Source organism: Sus scrofa, chromosome 7, assembly GCF_054392235.1.
Source record: "Sus scrofa isolate SSC_HxYL_T2T_F1_AM1 chromosome 7, Sscrofa_HxYL_maternal_Yorkshire_Landrace_v2.0, whole genome shotgun sequence".
Lineage (NCBI taxonomy): Eukaryota > Metazoa > Chordata > Mammalia > Artiodactyla > Suidae > Sus > Sus scrofa.
The window spans coordinates 69,722,493-69,743,252 of record NC_139389.1 but is presented as its reverse complement, the minus strand read 5'-3'; the positions used below and the strand labels follow the sequence as shown (position 1 = coordinate 69,743,252).

Below are 20,760 nucleotides of genomic sequence, written 5' to 3'. Positions count from 1 at the left end.
ATATACATTTCAACATTTAAATATAGAATGTCGGAGTTCCCGTCGTGGCACAGCGGTTAAAGAATCCGACTAGGAACCATGAAGTTGTGGTTTCAATCCCTGCCCTTGCTCAGTGGGTTAAGGACCAGGCGTTGCCATGAGCAGTGGTGTAGGTTGCAGAGGCGGCTTGGATCCTGCGTTGCTGTGGCTCTGGTGTAGACCAGTGGCTACAGCTCCGATTAGATCCCTAGCCTGGGAACCTCCACATGCTGCAGGAAGCAGCCCTAGAAAAGGCAAAAAGACAAAAAAATAAATAAATAAATAAATAAATAAATAAATATGAAAAGTCATACCTGATTGACAACTTCAAAATAAATGGCTAAAGTTGTAGTGGGACTGAGTCCACAAATCTTCCATTGACAAGTGCCTCCTGTTCCTATCTCCTATAAAAATAAAACATAGTATGCTTGATATACAGAGACTATAATTTATTACTATACATATAGTTATAAATATAATTTATTACAATGTACTTTATATATACGAAAAAGTTTAAAAAATACCAGTAATAAAAAACATAATTTCAGGTTTCTATTCAATAAATGTTAGTAGCATAAAATTCTTTAAGAATGTATAAATACATCAAGAAACAAAATTAAGCAATTTTTACACAAATATAATTATAAAATTATTCAAATTCTTACTAAGTAAATTATAAAAGTACTGATAAAAATTCTTCGTACTGTAGACTTTAAAAGTATACATCACTTAATGATTACAGCTAAACTTATCCTTCTATCCAACTATTTAATCTGTGTAAAGAGATACTGATTTAACACATAACATATGCATATGTGAATGAATACAGGTTCTCTGGATCAGAACTGTGTAACTTAAGCAGTCTGATTCCCAAGAAAACTTCTTAGATATAAATTTTTACCAAGAAAACTGCTTAAAATTTTTAAACTGTCATTATAAAGATGATTATACATTCTGTTATTTGTCCCATCATCCTCTCCACAGCTACATGATTCTACTATTTCAAACTGTGTTATAATCCACTAGATGCGATAATAGAAAAGAAAGGAATTGAAATTTAAATATGGCTAATTTGGTTACTGTGATTGAAGTTCAACTAAGGAAAAAAATTTCAGAATTATTTTTGACCTTTGATAGTCTCCAAATTTCTAAATCATAGTTTAGAAATTTTTTAGGCACATTGGGGCAAAGAATAACTTAGGCATAAAATATAAAAGACAGGTGACAATATAAAAGTTTTAATTTAGGAGTGGATACAGAAAGAACATTCACAAACAGAAGCATACCAATGGAAGCTGAACCACATTCTAGTGAAAAACAGTCCACACAATAATTTTCAAAGGAATGCCACAGACTGCCGCCCCAAGTCTCTGCTGGATCTGCCCTGAGAATTAATTGTATTTTCTTTTTGGAATGAAGTTGTGACTTACATTTTCAGACACACAGGGTCCTTTAGAATTGAGAGATACACAGGGTCCAATAGCTCCTGAAATTTTTATTTCCCTTGAGGTCTGCAAAATAAGAATATACAGTCAGTCCTCCATATCGGTGGGTTCTACACATCCTGATTCAACCAACTTTGGATTGAAAATATTTTTTTAAAACTTTTTTCATAAAAGTTTCAAAAAGCAAAACTTGAACTTACTGTGCAAAGGTAACTATTTACACAGCGTTTACATCTTATTAGACATTATAAGTAATCTAGAGATGATCCAAAGTATTTGAGAGGATGTATGTAGGTTATAAGCAAATACTATGCCATTTTGGAAGCACAGGGGAGTAGTCTTGGAACCAATCCCCAACACATCCCCAAGGGACGACCCTAGCACACTTTGGTATATCATCTTCTGTTTTTCCTCTCATTGAAAATCTGCCACCAAGATTTCTTTCTTTTCAGCCACTGCTAAGTCCAAAATTTCAGATAATGTTACCTTCTATATAAAAATGAGAAAGCCCAAATCAAGTTCTCTTACATGAGGTTCTTTTTCCTAACAAATCCTGAATACCACCATCAAGACAAATTTACCCAAAACAATGTCCTTCATTAAACTACATCTTCTTCTGCCTACACATGCATCTCCAAATTGTAACCAAATCACATAATAAAACTACTTCACTTACCTTCCAATCTAACTGGTTTTCCCAAATACCATGCTGATTCTCACCTCTATGCCTCATTGCAAACTGTGCTCCTGACTAAAATCATTCTCCTCAACCAACTTATATTCTGCCACCTTACAAACACTATTCTAAGTCACTGTAAAACCATCTATCTTCTAGGATAAATTGCCCACATTCATTTCTCTTCTCTAAATCTTTATAGCACTTTAATAATCTACTATTGTTTCATTCTATCGTATGTGTTAATCTTATCTTTCTATCAAGACTAAGTTCTTTATAAGAAGACCTATGTTTTATATATCCCCTGAGATCTCCAGAATTTCCTAGCTTATTACAGAATATTTAGCATTCAATAAAATAAGAAGATTAACAAGAAATATTTAATAAATATTTAAAATCAATGTGCTTATAGTAGACTTAAACTAACACTAAACCTTTGAGTTTCTTTCTTTTTTTTTTGTCTTTTTGGGGTGGCACCCTCGACATATGAAAGTTCACAGGCTAGGGGTCAAATTGGAGCTGCAGCTGTTGGCCTATACCACAGCATCAGCAACATCAAATCTTAGCCTCATCAGTGACCTACACCGCAGTTCAAGGCAACACCAGATCTTTTAACTCACTGAGCGAGGCCAGGGATAAACCTGCATCCTCATGGATACTAGTTGGATTCTTAACCCTCTGAGGCACAATGGGAACTCCAGGCTTTGAGTTTTTTAAACCCAAATTTGAAATGAATGATAGAACTGAATAATATCAACAACCTACCAAAAACAATTACTGATTATCCAAATGGAATAGAACAAGTTTCTCTTAAGTTAGATAACAATTCCTGCAATTAAAGAAGGTTCTAACATAAGTAAATTTAACAATAAAAAATATAAAGCAGGAGTTCCCTGATGGCCTAGGAGATGTCACTGCTGTGGCTCAGGTTACTGCCCTGGCCCAGGAATTGCTACATGCTACAGGCACAGCAAAGAAAAAAAATATATATATATAAAACACACAAGCATCCTTTGGGGATAACCATGGGTTCAGTTCCAGGCCACCACAATAAAGTGAGTATTGCAATAAAGAAAATCATATGCATTTTTTTATTTCCCATAGTAATGTTATATAACATTGTTACATAAAGTTATGTTTACATTACACTGTAGACTATTAAGTGTGTAATTCCATTATGCCTAAAAAATGTCCATAATTTTAAAATACTTCATTGCTGAAAAATGCTAATCATCATTTGAGACTTCAGTAGTCATAATCTTTTTGCTGGTAAAGGGTCTTGCCTTGATGTTCATGGCTGCCAACTGATCAGGATGATGATGGTTGCTGAGGTTGGGGTGGCTGGAGCAGTTTCTTAAAATGAGACAACAGTGAAGTCTGCTGCATGAAGTGACTATTCCATTCACAAATTATTTCTCTGTAGCATGCAATGCTATTTGATAGCATTTTACCCACAGTAGAACTTCTTTCAAAATTGGAGTCAGACCTCTCAAACCCTGCCACTGTTTTACCAACTAAATTCATGTAACATTTTAAATCCTTGGTTGTCATTTCAACAATCTTCACACATCTTCACCAGTGGATTACATCTCAAGAAACCACTTTCTTGGAGCTCCCTAGTGGCTCAGTGGATTAAGGATCCAATGTTGTCATTGCTGTGACTCTGGCTACTTCTGTGGTTTGTGTTGATTCCTGGCCCAGGAACTTCTGTATGCCATTGAGTATGGCCGAAAAGAGGAAAAAGAAAGAAAGAAACCACTTTCTTTGCTCCTACATAAGAAGTAACTCCTCCCCATTCAAGTTTTATCATAAGATTGCAGCAACTTAGTCACATATTCAGGCTCCACTTCTTTTTTTTTTTTTTTTGTCTTTTGTTGTTGTTGTTGCTATTTCTTGGGCCGCTCCCGCAGCATACGGAGGTTCCCAGGCTAGAGGTTGAATCGGAGCTGTAGCCACCGGCCTACGCCAGAGCCACAGCAACGCGGGATCCGAGCCGGGTCTGCAACCTACACCACAGCTCACGGCAACGCCGGATCGTTAACCCACTGAGCAAGGGCAGGGACCGAACCCGCAACCTCATGGTTCCTAGTCGGATTCGTTAACCACTGTGCCACGACGGGAACTCCCAGGCTCCACTTCTAATCCTGGTTCTCTCGCTGTTTCCGTATCTGCAGTTACTTCCTCTACTCAAGTCTTGAACCCCACATAGTCATCTATGAGGATTGGAATTACCATCTTCCAAACTCCTATTAAGGCTGATGTTATGACCCCTTCTCATGAATCATGCATGTTCTTTTTTTTTCAATGATTTTTATTTTTTCCATTATAGTTGGTTTAGAGTATTCTGTCAATTTTCTACTGTACAGCAAAGTGACACAGTCACACACACATTTACATTCTTTTTCTCACATATCCTCCATCAAGTTCCATCACAAGTGACTAGATACACTTCCTAATGCTATACAGCAGAATCTCATTGCTTATCCATTCCAAATGCAATAGTTTGCATCTATTAACCCCAGACTCCAAGTCCAACCCACTCCCTCCCCCTTCCCCTTGGCAACCACAAGTCTGTTCTCCAAGTCCATAAGTTTCTTTACTGTGGAAAGGTTCATTTGTGCCATGTACAAGATTTCAGATGTAAGTGATATTGTATGGTACTTGTCTTTCTCTTTCTGACTTACTTCACTTAGTGTGATAGTCTCTAGTTCTGTCCATGTTGCTGCAAATCACATTATTTGTTCTTTTTTATGGCTGAGTAGTCACGTAATGGCATCTAGAATAATGAATTCTTTCCAGAAGGTTTTTCATTTACTTTTCCCAGATTCATCAAAGGAGTCACTACATATGGCAGCTAGAGCCTGACAAGACATACTTCTTAAAGAGTAAGACTTGAGGATTTCCCATCATGACTCAGTGGTAACAAACCCAACTAGTATCCATGAGGATGCAGGTTTGATCCCTGGTCTCGCTCAGTGGATTAAGGATCCAGCATTGCCATTAGCTATGGTATAGGTTGCAGATGCAGCTTGGATCTAGCATTTCTGTGGCTGTGGTGTAGGCAGCAGCTGCAGCTCCAACACAACCTCTAGCCTGGGAACTTTCATATGCTGTGGATACAGTCCTAAAAAGACAAAAAAAAAAAAAGAATAAGACTTGAAAGTTGAGGGAGTTCCTGCCATGGCTCAGCAGTTAACGAACCCAACTGGTATCCATGAGGATGCAGGTTCAGTCCCTGGCCGTGCTCAGTGGGTTAAGGAGCTGGCATTGCCGTGAGCTGTGGTGTAGATAGATCACAGATGCGGCTGGGATCCTGAATTGCCATGGCTCTGGCATAGGCCAGTGGCTACAGCTCCGATTTAACCCCTAGGCTGGAACCTCTATATGCCCTGGGTACAGCGCTAAAAAGAAAAAAAAAAAAAGACTTGAAAGTTGAAATTACTCCCTGATCCTTGATCTATGGGCTACAGCAGCAGAATGGATGGTATGTTAGCAAGCATGAAAGCAATTTTGTCCATCTCCATCAAAGCTCTTGGGTGACCAGACGCACTGTCAATGAGCATAATATTTTTGAAAAGAATCTTTTTTCTGAGCAAACCCAACTAGTAACCCTAAGGATGCAGGTTCGATACCTGGCCTCACTCAGTGGGTTAAGGATCCAGCATCGCCGTGAGCTACGGTATAGGTCGCAGACGCAGCTCAGATCTGGCGTGTCTCAACAATGGGTTTTAAATATTCAGTAAACCATGGGGTAAAACAGATGTGCTGTCATTCAGGCTGAATTGTTGCATTTATAGAGCACAGGCAGAGTTGATTTAGCTAGTTCTTAAGGGCCCAGGGGCTTCCAGAAACGGTAAATGAGTACTAGCTTCAACTTAAAGTCACCAACTACATTAGCACCTGTCCTTTGAAGCTCTTAAGTGAGCCACTGACCTCTCTCCAACTATAAAAGTTCTCAATGGCATCTTCTTCCAGGAAGTTGTTTCATATACACTGAAAATCTGTTGTTTAATGTAACCACTTTCATTATCTTACCTAGGTCTTCTGGATAATCTGCTGCAGTTTCTACATCAGCACCTGATGCTTCCCCTTGTATTTTTATGTTATGGAGATGGCTTCTTTCCTTAGACCTCCTAAACCAACTCTGCTGGTTTTAAACATTTTTTTCTGTAACTTCCTCAATTCTCTTAGCCTTCCTGGAACTGAGGAGAGTTAGGGCTTTGCTCTGGATTAGGCTTTGGCTTAAGAGAAGGTTGTGGCAGGTTTGATCCTCTATCCAGACCACTAAAACCTTCTCCATATCAGCAATGAGGCTGTTTGGCTTTCTTATCATTCATGTGTTTACTGGAGCAGCACTTTGAACTTTCCAAGAATTTTTCATCTGCATTCACAACTTGGCTAAGTGGCTCTAAGAGACCTGGCTTTTGGCCTGTCTTGGCTTTCAACATGCCTTCCTCACTAAGCTTTTGACTTAAAGAGACAGACCTGCAGAAGTTCCCAGTGTGGCACAGTGGGTTAAGAATCCAAATGCAACAGCCCAGGTCACTGTGGAGGCACATGTTCGATGCCCAGCCTGGCAGTGGGTTAAAGGATCTGGCATTGCCTCAGCTGTGGCATAGGTCACAGCTACAGCTCAGATCCAGTCCCTGGTCCAGAACTTCCATATGCCATGGGTACAACCATAAAATAAATAAAGTGATAGAAGTGCAACTCTTAGGGTTATTAACTGGCATAATTTCAATATTGCTATGTCAGGGAATAGAAATGCCTGAAAAGAAGAAAGAAAGGGGAACGGCCAGTGGGTTGGGCTGTCAGAACACACACATTAAGTTCACCATCTTAAATGGGGGCGGTTCATGGTGACCCAAAACAATTATAATAGTTAACATCAAAGATCACTGACCAGGAGTTCCTGTCATGGCTCAGCAGTAACGAACTCAACTGGTATCCCTAAGGATGCAGGTTTGATCCCTGGCCTCACTCAGTGGGTTAAGGATCCAGCATTGCCGTGAGCTTTGGCATAGGTCGCAGACAGAGCTCAGATCTGGCATGGCTGTGGCCAACAGCTGTAGCTCTGATTTGACCCCAAGCCTGGGAACTTCCATATGCCACACCTGGAGCCCTAAAAAGCAAATTTAAAGTAAAAAAAAAAAAAAAGACCACAGATCACAGATCACCTTAACAAATATAAAAATATAATAAGAATGAAAAAGCCTGAAATATTATGAGAACTATCAAATGTGGCACAGAGACATGAACTGAGCAAATGCTGGTGAAAAAAAACAGCACCAAAAGACATGCTCCACACAGGATTGCTACAAATCTTCAATTTATAAAATACACAGTATCTGTGAAGCACAACAAAATGAGGTATGTCTATACTTAAAAAGTTTAACCCAGGAGTTCCCATCATGGCTCAGCAGAAAGGAATCTGACTAGTGTCTATGAGGATGCAGGTTTGATCCCCAGCCTCACTCAGTGGGTTAAGGATTCAGCATTGCTATGAGCTGTGATGTAGGTCACAGACTAGGTTCGGATGTGGCACTGCTGTGGTTGTGGCACAGGCCGGCAGCTACAGCTCCATTTCAACTCCTAGCCTGGAAACCTCCATATGCCACAGGTGCCGCCTTAAAAAGACAAAAAAAAAAACCCTATACAAAAAAAAAAAAAAAAAAAACAGAGTTAAATGAAATTTTACCTATACAATTTATTACTTAACATTTATTTAGAAATGTTCCAGTAAAATTTCATTGTACATTTAATGATGACACCTTTTTCTGGTGAACAAAATCTCTAACTTTGGTTTCAATATAAAATAACCACTATTTTTAAAGAATATATTGAATTTGATTGATGATATTTTAAAATCAGGGTCAAGCCTACAAATCTCTCTCTTGTTAACATATGACACATGTCATGTTTTGGTTCTTACCTTTATTTCCAATGTACCACCAAAGCCCATTTTAAACTGTCCATGCATATCTTTGGTAAAAACTCTTTGAAAAGTTTGTTTGAATAAGGAAGTGTTGAAAGAGTCGCCCATTACCATGTATCCTCTGCATGGAAAGAACAAAAAAATAATGCGACACAAGCATTAGGTCCAGGTGTTAAAACCAGAAAAGTAAATTATTTCTCAACAGACCAACAATTTTAAAGATATTTCCCAAAATATGCAATATTAACATTCAGTTTAAAAACTCACACAAGGTCCTACTGTATAACACAGGGAACTATAGTCTATATCCTGTGATAAACAATGTGGACAAGAATATGAAAAAGAATATATATATGTCTAGCTGAGTCACTTTGCCCATACAGCAGAAATTAACACAACATTGTAAATCAACTTTACTTCAAGAAAATTTAAAAAAAAAGAACAACTCAAATATATGAAAACACCCCCACCTCACAAATAATCTCAATCCTGAGGGTACCTGAGTGCCCCTAACACTTGTATTTGTTCTCAGTAACTTTTTTAAAATCTTTTTTTAAGTAGATAATACATCCACATATTACAAAATTCAAAAAGTACAAAAGGGTACACAAAAACAAATGTGTCTCTCCTACCCTAGTCACCCAGTTCTCCCTACTGGTGAAGACAGATGACAATTCATGTCATGCATTCTCATTTTTATAAACAAGTATCTCCATGTGTATGTGTATATATGCATATACTGTCCCTGTGTGTAAAAGTGAATGAAAACAGAGGGACATTTGGGGAGCATTTTCACTTTATGCACTTAAGCATGTACCCTTATAAAATTTTTTTAAGATTTAAAAAACATTAACTGTCAAATAAAAACTACTCTGAGATAACATTTCTATACTAATATATCAGCAAATCAGACAACTATTCCACTGATGAGGCTGTGGAAAAACAAGCACTCTCATAATTGCTGGTGGGAATGGGAATGGTGCAACCCCAATGCCAGAGAACTTGACCATATCTAACAAAATTACATATGTGTTTTCTCTTTAATCCTGTCACCCCACTATTAGGAATTTATCCCAAAGACAATCTGGCAAACAAAAACAAAAAAACAAAATATAGCTGAATAGCATTGAGAACTATGTCTAGATACTCATGTTGCAACAGAAGAAAGGGTGGGGGAAAAACTGTAATTGTAATGTATACATGTAAGGATAACCTGACCCCCTTGCTGTACAGTGGGAAAATAAAAAAAAAAAAAAATATAGGCATAAGTCTATTAACTGAAGTACTACTGATAACAGTAAAAGACTGGAAACAATCCAGATAACTAGCTATCAGATTATTTCAATAAAATACGATACATCCACACAATAGAGTAATAAACATTTGATCCTTGTACAACACGAGTTTTGAACCACTTATGCGTGGTTTGTCCACTTATGCGTGGATTTTTTCACTAGTATATATTACAGAACTATACTACTCACAGATGGCTGAGTCTGAAGCTGTAGAGCTGCAAATATGGAAGAACCACAGATAATAAAGGGCCCACTGTAATTATACTCAGATTTTCCACTACACAAAAGGCCAGTTCTCCTAATCCCTGCATTGTTCAAGGAACAACTGTACTGCTTCAGCCCCATTTCTAGGATGTAAGTAAAAAATGCATAGTAGGGGAAAGTATGTAAAACAGTCTTTTCTACTGTTTAAATTAAAGATGGAATAAATAACCTATAAACTCACATGCATACAAACATCTATATGTATTTGCTCACATTTTTAAAATATTTTAAGTAGTTTTTAAACAATAAAACGATCAAAAATTAGACAAAAGAACAAAACTGATATGGCATAATTAATCAATGGTAAATTTTATTTTTGATACTGTAAAGTCCTAATTTATGTTATCTCTGATGCTATTATAGATTGTATGTTGTTAAATTTTCTTTCCTCTTTACAGTTGACCTTTGAACAATGAGGGGTTTGGGGCACTGACCCTTAGGCGCAGTCGAAAACCTGTGTAGAACTACAGTCAGCCCCCTGTAACCACTGCTCCACAACCTTGGATTCAATTAGCTGTATATTATGTAGTACTGTAGTATGTGCTTATTATCTGCAGTCGGATTCTTAACCCACTGTACCACAGAGGGAACTTCTCATTTTATTGCTTTTAAAAAAAATCAATATTCTGACAACTCCCACATTTATATCTCCAGATATAAATCCAGACCTATCTTCTGCATTCTAGGTTCTAATATTCAACTGCCTACTCAACCTCTCCTCATGGACTAAACATCTACTGGCATCTTAAATCAAACATGTTCAGAACTGAACTCCTCATCTTCTCCCCAAATATTCTTCCTCCCAGTCTTACCCATTTCAATAAAGGGCAACTCAATCCTTCCAGCAGACTACTTTGGTTTTCTCAAACACCAGATGCAACATATCAGCAAATCCTCTACCTTTAAATATATCCAAAATCCAACCACTTCTCACCCACCTGTGATGCCACCACTGAAGACAAATGAAGTCAAATGATCCTTTTAAAACATTAAGTCAGATCATGTCACTCCTCTCCCCAAACTCTCCAATGACATCCCATCTCACTCAAAGTAAAATCTAACAAGTTATGAAGAACTTATTCAACCTGATAAAGGCATCTACAAAAATCCACAGCTAACACCATACTGCATGGTTAAAGACAAAATGGTCCCCCTATGATCAGTCCACAAACCTACAGAGACAGAACGTAGGTTAGTGGTTGTCTAGGCTAAAAGGGGAGGGAGGAAGGAGGAATAGGAAGAGACTACCAATGAATACAGAGTTTCTTGCTGGGATAACGGAGATGTTCCAAAATTAAATTATGGCATGATGGTTAGAATATACTAAAAACATTAAATTATAAGCTTTAAATAGCTAAATTTTATGGTATGTGAATTATATCTCAAAAAAAGCTACTAAAATGAAATTCCCTGGTGCCTTAGTGATTAAGGATTCATCATTGTCACTGCTGTGGCTTGAGTTTGATCCCTGGCCCAGGAACTTCTGCAAGCCAATGAGCATGGCCAAAAAAAGAAAAAGAAAAAAAAAAAAAAAAAAACTGTTAACAGCTGTTGTCCTGGAGTGGCACAATGATGACTTTTTTCCCCCAAAACTGTCATTATTGGTTTACATTTATAAACTGTCATTATTAGTCTAAATTGCAAACCTCGTAAAAATTTAAATACATACCCAGTAAGGTTAGGACAGCATTTCATCTCCAGGAGACCTGTCTGATCTAATGCACATGCATAGATATCAATAACATGACCAGTCGTAGCAGCTCGATTAGCCAATGCTTCAAAATGCTACAACAAATTTTTCAAAATTAAATCAAAGTAACACGTACACTTAATCATCCTATAAATCTTTTGCCATTTATAGATCAAAATGATCCAAGAAATACTAAAAGAATAATCCATAACAATTTAAATGTGACTTGTTCTAATTTAATTTTTATGTCTTATAAAATTATGCAATAGGTTCTAATAAGCCTAACACTTTCATATTGTTTTCTATAAAGACATTCTTTCTAAATAAATTCCTAAATTAAGCTAGCCTTGGAAAAAGGCATAATAAACATCTTTCTCTTCATATATAAACATGGTAGAGGAACAACAAAAGAACTCTTTTTCATAGCTAAATCCATACCCAAGTAACATCAAAAATAAAGAGACTTGGGATTCCCATTGTGGCTCAGTAGTAACAAACCCTACAAGTATCCATGAGGATGCGGGTTTGATCCCTAGCCTCCTCACTCAGTGGATTAAGGATCCAGCATTGCCATGAGCTGTGGTTTAGGTCCCAGACACAGTTTGGATCCTGTGTTGCTGTGGCTGTGGTGTAGGCCAGCAGCTACAGCTCCAATATGACCCCTAGCTTGGGAACTTCCGCATGCCAAAGGTGCAGCCCAAAAAGTCAAAAAAGAAAAAAAAAAATGCAGAGACAATAACAAGAGCATTAAGATAAACAAATATAAAATTTTTTTGAAGCTCTAAGAAAACTTTCAAGTTCAAAAAGGAAATTAGGTGGCAGGAAAAAAGCATCTGTTAATAGTGACAAAAATTATTACAATTATTATCTGCTATTAATTATACCTTAAAAATATAATAAACAGCTCCGACTGGACCCCTAGCCTGGGAACCTCCATATGCCGCGGGAGCAGCCCTAGAAAAGACAAAAAAAAAAAAAAAAAAAAAGTAGTCAAGAATCAACTGTAGTGAAAATGTACTGACACAAATACAGACGAAACTGAAGTTACATGAACAAAAAACAACTCATGAGAAAATGATGGACTATTCAAACTATGAACAATATATACATGTAAAGGACAGGCTCTCGGAAACGGAAAATTGAAAAATTCAGGAAATTCTTGCTGATGGGAAAGACATACTTTTGCTTTTTGTTTTTGTTGTTGTTTTTTTTTTTTCCGCTTTTTAGGACCACACCCGTGGCATACAGAAGTTCCCAGGCTAGGGGTCAAATCAGAGCTACAGCTGCCAGCCTACACCACATCCACAGCAAAGCAGGATCTGAACTGCATCTGCAACCTATAACATAGCTCATGGCAATGCCAGATCCTTAACCCACTGAGCGAAGCCATGGATCCTCATGGATAGCAGTCAGATTCATTTCCACTGCACCACAACAGGAATACCCAAGACATTCTTTCAATATAGAAAAGGCACATTTCTCTCTGGAGGAGTTTTTAAAGAAATATCTATTGGTGCCCACTGTTAAGTTTTTAAATATTTAAAACCAGAGAAGTTACAACAAATTATCAAGAAAAAAAAAAAAAAAAGATCTTTTCTCTAATCCTACATAGCAGTTGAAGGATCATTTTATCATAAAGTATTTGTACTCTTCCTTTCCACTAAAGGAATTTCTCTAATTAAGCAAGAAGACTTAAAAACAAAACTTACCTTAGTTCCCTTTTTAACATATTTGGCATTGTCTTTTTCAATGTCATGCCATGATCTTATAGGTGTCTTCAGTTCATCTCCAACCACCATTCCAGGACCCTGAGTGGCTGGACCACCAATGAACATCATGATACGAGCACCAGTGTTGGGAAAAGTGCACTATCAGAAAAAAAGTAACTCATCAGAGGAGTTTAAAGGAAAACATATGGATATACATTTCTTTGCTTTCTTCTTCTTTTTTTTTTTTTTGGTTTTTAGGGCCACACCCACCACATATGAAGCTCCCAGGTTTCATATCATATCGGTCGTATCAGAGCTAGAGCTGCTGGCCTATGCCACAGCCATAGCAACAAGGGATCCAAGCTGCATCTGCAACCTATACCACAGCTCTCAGCAACGCCAGATCCTTAACCCACAGCATGAGGACAGGGATCGAACCCCCACCCTCATGGATCCTAGGTGGGTTCATTACCATTGAGCCACGACGGGAACTCCCTAGATATACATTTCTTAGAATGAATTTTGATATATTCTTCCTAGCAACTAGAAAGCATACATTTTCCAAGAAATAAAATAATCAAATGTTTAAAACAAAATTTAAAAACAAGATGCTTAAATATCTTTCTTCTGAAATCCTATTCTTATAGCAATACCTTCCTAATTTTAAAATAATCTATAAACTTGATCCCTATAAACAAGGATGGTCCTCTTGCTTAACCAGTACTAGACACCGAGGAGAGAGAAAGAAGAAAAGAAGGCATTTTCTTCTATTTTGCTGTTGTTATTTTGTTTCCTACACTTCAAACATGCACAGGGAGTTCCTGCTGTGGCACAGTGAGTTAATGATCCAGCTTGTCTCTGTGGCATTGCCAGTTCGATCCCTGGCCTGGTGCAAAGGGTTAAGAATCCAGCATGGCCACAGTTGCAGCATAGGTCACAGATGCAGCTCGGATTTGATTTCTGGCCTGGGAACTTACATATGCAGCAGGTGCAGTCAAAAAAGGAAAACAAACACATGCACAATGTATATTTCTAGTTCAAGTCGATGGACTGAGTACTCCAATCTACCTCCCCTTCTTACCAAGATGCCAGTGAAAGAAACAAATATATTGTTTAAAAAATAAATAAGAGTAGTCTAGAAATTCTGAGGAATCCAAATAACAGACTTTAAGGGAATGACAAAAGAATATTTTTAAAAATCCCAGATACCAAAAGTAAGCCTGATCTTCCCAAGGGAATATTTTAAAAGCTCTATATTCAGCATCAAAAAAAAAAAAAACACAAAAAGCACAGTATTATAAAACTACAGAAATCAACACAGTGTGGTACTAGTACAAAAACAGACATAATGGAACAGAATGGAACAGAAGAGTGAACCCAGAAATAAACCTAGACACCTACAGTCAACTAATCTTTGACAAAGGAGGCAAGAATGTAAAATGGGAAAAGGACAACCTCTTCAGCAAGTGGTGCTGGGAAAACTGGACAGCTGAATGCAAATCAATGAAACTAGAACACACCCTCACACCCTGCATCAAAATAAACTCAAAATGGCTTAAAGACTTAAACATAACACAAGACATCATCAAACTCCTAGAAGAGAAAATAGGCAAAAAACTCTCTGACATCAACTGTACAAATATTTTCTTAGATCAGTCTCCCAAAGCATTAGAAATAAAAACAAAACAAAAAAAAAAGGACCTAATCAAACTGACAAGCATTTGCACAGCAAAGGAAACCATTAAAAAAAAAAAGACAACCTAGAGAATGGGAGAAAAAAAATAGTTGCAAACAATGTAAGTGACAGGGGCTTAATCTCCAAAATATACAAACAACTCATACAACTCAACAGCAAAAAAGCAAACAACCCAAATGAAAAATGGGCAGAAGACCTGAACAGACATTTCTCCAAAGAAGACATACAGGTGGCCAACAGGCACATGAAAAATGCTCAACATCACCAATTATTAGAGAATGCAAATCAAAACTACTGAGGTACCACCTCACACAAGTCTGAATGGCTGTCATTAATTAGTCTACAAATAACAAATGCTGGAGAAGATATAGAGAAAAGGTGGGGTTTTGGTGGGAATGTAAATTGGTTAAACCACTATGGAAAACAGAATAGAGTAACCTCAGAAAACTTTTTAAAGTATAGAACTACCATATGATCCAGAAATCCTACTCCTGGGCATATATCTAGAAAAAAAATTTTCATTCAAAAAGATACATGCCACCCCTATGTTCACTGCAACTCTATTCACAATAGCCAAGACACAGAAACAACCTAAATGGCCACTGCAGATGAATAGATTAAGAAGATGTGGTACATATATATAATGGACTATTACTCAACCATAAAAAAGACAAATTAATGCCATTTGCAGCAACATGAATGAAACTAAAGATTCTCATACTAAGCGAAGTAAGCCAGAAAGAAAAAGATAAATACCATATGATATCACTTATTTGTGGAATCTAAAATATGGAACAGATGATCCTACGTAAAAAAAAACAGACACAGATCATGGCCAAGGAGAGCAGATTTAGGGTTCCCAAGGGGAAAGGGAGAGGGAGTGGGATGGATGGGCATTTTGGTGGTTTGGGGGATGCAAACTGCTATATTTGGAATGGATGGGCAATGGGGCCCTACTGTACAGCACAGGGAAATATGTGTGATTGGGTCAATTTGCTGCAAAACAGAACTTGAAGAAACATTGTAAATCAACCATAATAAAAAAAAAAAAGATGTGATACATATGCACAAATGAATACTACTCAGCCATAAAAAAGAACAAAATAATGCCACTTGCAGCAACATGGATGGAAATAGAGATTCTTATACTAAGTGAAGTAAGTCAGAAAGAGAAAGACAAATACCATATGATATCATTTATTTGTGGAATCTAATACATGGCACAAATGAACCTACCTACAGACCAGAAACAAACTCATGGACACAGAGAACATAGAGACAAACTCATAGAAACAAACTCAGGACATAAAGGACAGACTTTGGTTGCCAAGAGGGAAGGAGTGGGATGGACGTGGAGTCTGGGATTATTAAATGCAAACTATTGCAATGAGGTCCTGCTGTACAGCACAGGGAACTATATCCAATCATTTATGATGGAACTTGATGAAAGATAATATGAGAAAAAGAATGTGTGTGTATATATATACATACATATATATATATTCTGGGTCTCTTGGCTATACAGCAAAAACTGGCACAACATTATAAATCAACTATAATTTTAAAAATTAAAAAATAAAAACATTCAGTGGGAAAAATAAGTTTCCTAAAAAGGACTGAGACTGTATCAAATGATCATTGGGAGTTCCTGCTGCAGCTCAGCAGTAACAAACAAGATTAGTATCCATGAGGATTCAGGTTCAATCCTTGGCCCCACTCAGTGGGTTAATGATCCAGTGTTGCCGTGAGCTGCAGTGCAGGTTGCAGACATGGCATTGCTGTGGCTGCAGCATAGGCCAGCAGCTGCAGCTCATATTTGACCCCTAACCTGGAAACCTCCATATGCTGCGGGTGCAGCCCTAAAAAACAACAACAACAAAAAATTATCATCAATAAACCATCTGTTAGAATACTAGTGAGGAATGACTCAAAGATCCTATTGAAGATTATTTTGAACCTACAATTCTACAACCACCTGAAGTACAAATGAAGTGAGAGGGAAAAATTTTTTTTTAATGGTAGATATGCAAAAACTCAGAAAATTTATAAAAACTAAAAAACCAAAATGAGGACAATTCAAAAGAAATAAAGCTCCAGAAAAAAATGTGAAGGATTCATAAGACTTTGACACATGAAAGATTCCCTCTTAAGCTTCAAAACTGCAGTGACAAAGGATTATATCTCCTTTTCTATTTGTTCCACAAATAATAATATTTATATATCATGAACAAAATACTATTATTTGTCATTTCTATAAAGCAGTTATTGGACAAAAACAGAGTGCATTTTCAAACTACATTATAGCTTCAAAATGCAAATGATACAAACTTCGATAATTTTAACAATTTTGTGATTGGAATTCCCTAATGTCACTGCAGGTTAAGGATCTAGCACTGTCACTGCTGTGGCTCAGGTTGCTGCTGTGGCGCAGGTTTGATCCCTGGCCTGGGAACTTCCACCTGCTGACCAAAAAAAAAAAAAAAAAAAAGGTCATGTAATTAACAAATCTGGGCAAGAGCAAGGAATACTGCCTTTTACTTTTTGTTTTCATACATCCTTGCATATTGTTTGAATGTTTTCATCAGGAATACTTATTACTTCTGTACCTTTCTTAGACTACATTAATAAACAAATAAAAATACTCTTTTCAGAGTTCCCGTCATGGCTCATTGGGTAACAAATCTGACTAGCATCTAAGACGACGCAGGTTCAATCCCTAGCCTCACTTAGTGGGTTAAGGATCCAGCATTGCCATGAGATGTGGTGTAAGTGGCAGACGTGGCTCAGATCTGGTGTTGCTGTGGCTGTGGCATAGGCCAGTGGCTACAAATCCAATTCGACCCCTAGCCTGGGAATCTCCATATGCCACAGATGTGGCCCTCAAAAGACAAAAGGCAAAAAAAAAAAAAAAAATACTTTTCATTGTGGGTATGTGAAGTAACAGCAGTCATGTAAAGCCAAAACATCAGTAAAGTACAAGAACAAATAAAACTATACAAAACACACACCTTCATAACCAGAACATAAAAAACACTCAACCTTCAAATTACTTATAAGTAAAAAAATAAACACTAAGCCCCAGTGAGCTATCTCTCATGCAAGTCTTCACACAGAGTAAGGGCAGTTTGGGGCAAAGTACATGGAAGAACAAAGGAAACCAGCAGCCAGAAGAAAACTGCCAGATTCAAAAGAAAACTTATTAAGGGGCATTGAATAAAAGCAAGAAAACAACCAAGGGCATGAAAATGAAGTAAGTATACAAGATAAAAGTGGCTGAAATGGGAAACAAGCAAAGATCCAATATATGTATAATTGAAGTTCTTTCAGAAGATAAACCAAACAATGATTGAAAATACTTAAAACTATAATTGCACAGTTCCCACTGTGGCTCAGCAGATTACAAACCCAACTAGTATCCCTGAGTTCCCTTAGTGGGTTAAGGATCTGGCATTGCCGTGAGCTGTGGCATAGGTCAGAGATGCAACTCAGACCCCGTGTTGCTGTGGCTGTGGCATAGGCCAGCAACTGCAGCTCCAATTCAACCACTAGCTTGGGCACTTCCATGTGCTGCAGGTGCAGCCCTAAAAAGCAGGGAAAAAAACACCATAGTGCAAGAAAATTCTATAAAAATAAAAGATTTGAATATACATACAGAAAAGGATCACCAGGCACTAGAGAAAATTAACCCATAAGACATACTACTAATATGATAAGATTATATTATCATAATATTATCAAGACTTCTAAGCAAAATGATCACACAATTTACATGGGCAAGAGAATTAGATTGGCATGACTCTTCTCAAAAACAACATCAAAGCAAGAAACAAGGGAGCATCATTTTCAAAAAACTACATGAAAGAAAATGAGAACCAAGACTTTTTATAGCCAACCAAGCTGTTCCTCAAATATAAAAAAAGGCCATAGAAAAAGTTTAAATATTCCACAGCTTTAGGAAATTCTGTAACCACAAGTCTTAAGAAATTACTGGAGACAAATTTCACCCAACAAAGAGACTGAGTGGGAATGACACTACTCTAAGTATATCATTTTGTACAACTCTGATTTGGGATGATGTTAATGTTTCACTACACATATAAACACATGCAAAACAAGAATGGGATGTTTAATAAAGAAATGCACAGAACATACAGCAAATGAATAACATAACCACACCAAGAGGGAGGAGGGTGTGGATAACTAATTCACTTTCCATATTTTGTCCTATATATCCTCAGAATGCTAAATATTTAACTCTGTCTCCTAGGCTTCTTTTTCATAGAGGTCTGAGCTAGAAATTCTAAAACTATTCTATCTATATTCTAGAACTGAATGAGTAAGTAAATATATTTTTGAATAATGGGAGACAGCTTCTTTTTTTTTTTTTTTTTTTGGTTTTTAGGGCCACACCTGCAGCATATGGAAGTCCCCAGGTTAAGGGTCAAATCAGAGCTGTAGCTGCCGGCCTACCCCACAGCCACAACAATGCCAGATCTGAGCTATGACTGCAACCTACACTACAGCTCACGGCAACTCCAGATCCTTCACCCACTGAGTAAGGCCAGGGATCAAACCTGCGTCCTCATGGACACTAGTCGGGGTTTGTTAAACACTAAGCCAAGATGGGAACTCCAGGAGCCAGCTTCTCCTAGTCGGAGAAAGGAGTTACAAATATAGAGAGTGGAAAGAATAGAATAAGCCCTTTGATACTGATCTGAAATTAGAAATATATGAAAGAACTCTTCAGTTTGTTTTTGGGGGTTTTTTTGGTTGTTTGTTTGTTTGTTTTGGCCACACCTGCAGCATGCAGGGACTGAACCTGCTCCACAGCTGCAATGCAAACCACAGCAGTGACTATACCAGGTTCTTAACCCTTGTGCCACACAAGAACTCCAAGCTCTTGGTTTTTAATATGCATAGTGTTTTGTGGTTTTAATAGAGACAGACATAGATGTATGCAGGGATGCATAGATATATGTGTACATATGCACACATACATATTTAATTATATGAGTATGTGTGTATACATACATTTATAAACCATACATACACATACATATGCTCATGCACCTATTTCTTAGTTCCATCCACTAGGACCTATAAGCAATGACATTCCAGTAGCAGTGAACACATGAAGCATCTAGATCTGCCTGGTGGAGCCAAGGCTAAAAAGAACCAAGGCTCTAAATGGCTTATTTCAGGTCCAGGGCAGGAAACATGTAAGATGAGCCTTGAACATCTTATTGTAATAGAAAGCGAGGAGATGTTCAATGATGGGCATATATAAAAAGGACCCAGGAGTCAGGCTGAAGGGGTTCCCACTGGGACAAATATGGGACAGTCTGAGTATCAAAATAAATAATAATAGCAAAAGGATATAATCCACTGGATGAAAAGAATCCACACTGATATAAATAAAATACATAAATGGGGAAGAATGGAAAGTTCTTTGTCAAGTAGAAAGCCAACTAACACATGTAGAAGAAATGATGGAATTAGAAAGTCACTACTTAGCACCCATAACAACAATAATTGATCAGGCAAAAATCATGCATGGATGCTAAAACTATTGAGTAGAAGTTTGATGAGTACACAAAGTATCTCCCCATAAGATGCTTAAAATTACAATGGGTGGAGTTCCTGTCATGGCTCAGCAGTAGTGAACCGAACCAGTATCCATGAGGAGGCAGGTTCAATATCTGGCCTCGCTCAGTGGGTTAAGGATCCAGCGTTGCCATAGGCTGTGGTCTAGGTTGCAGACGTGGCTTGTATCCTGTGTTGATGTTGCTGTGGTGTATGCCAGCAGCTGTAGCTCCGATTGGACCCCTAGCCTGGGAACTTTCACATGCCACAGGTATGGCCCTAAAAAGACAAAAGAAAAAAAATTACAATGGCAAAAATGTAATTTAACAGTGATGAAACCTGGTAGAAACCCCCTTAACGATATCATCAAAACTAAGTAACATCAGCAGTAATAAAAACAAGTCAACATCATGGGCTTCCTGATATGTTGCACTAAGCAGAACACAAAT

The 20,760-nt window shown here is 37.5% G+C and overlaps 1 protein-coding gene across 6 annotated transcripts in view; it reads right to left on the bottom strand.

Annotated features, from left to right (window-relative positions):
* Window positions 1-20,760, bottom strand: part of SEC23A (SEC23 homolog A, COPII coat complex component) — a 70,419-nt gene that overhangs the window by 33,536 nt on the left and 16,123 nt on the right. For 2 of the 6 annotated variants that reach the window (XM_005666190.4, XM_084968867.1), the window contains exons 8-12: window positions 13,033-13,191; window positions 11,303-11,418; window positions 8,072-8,195; window positions 1,449-1,529; window positions 333-422 (exon numbers count right to left, since the gene is read on the bottom strand). In XM_005666190.4, coding sequence (XP_005666247.1) covers window positions 333-422; window positions 1,449-1,529; window positions 8,072-8,195; window positions 11,303-11,418; window positions 13,033-13,191 — 570 coding nt within the window. Of the gene's footprint in view, window positions 1-332; window positions 423-1,448; window positions 1,530-3,209; window positions 4,086-4,538; window positions 8,196-11,302; window positions 11,419-13,032; window positions 13,192-20,760 lie in introns of those variants that run through there. The other 4 variants (XR_014810577.1, XR_014810578.1, XR_014810576.1 and 1 more) reach the window with 3 other exon arrangements.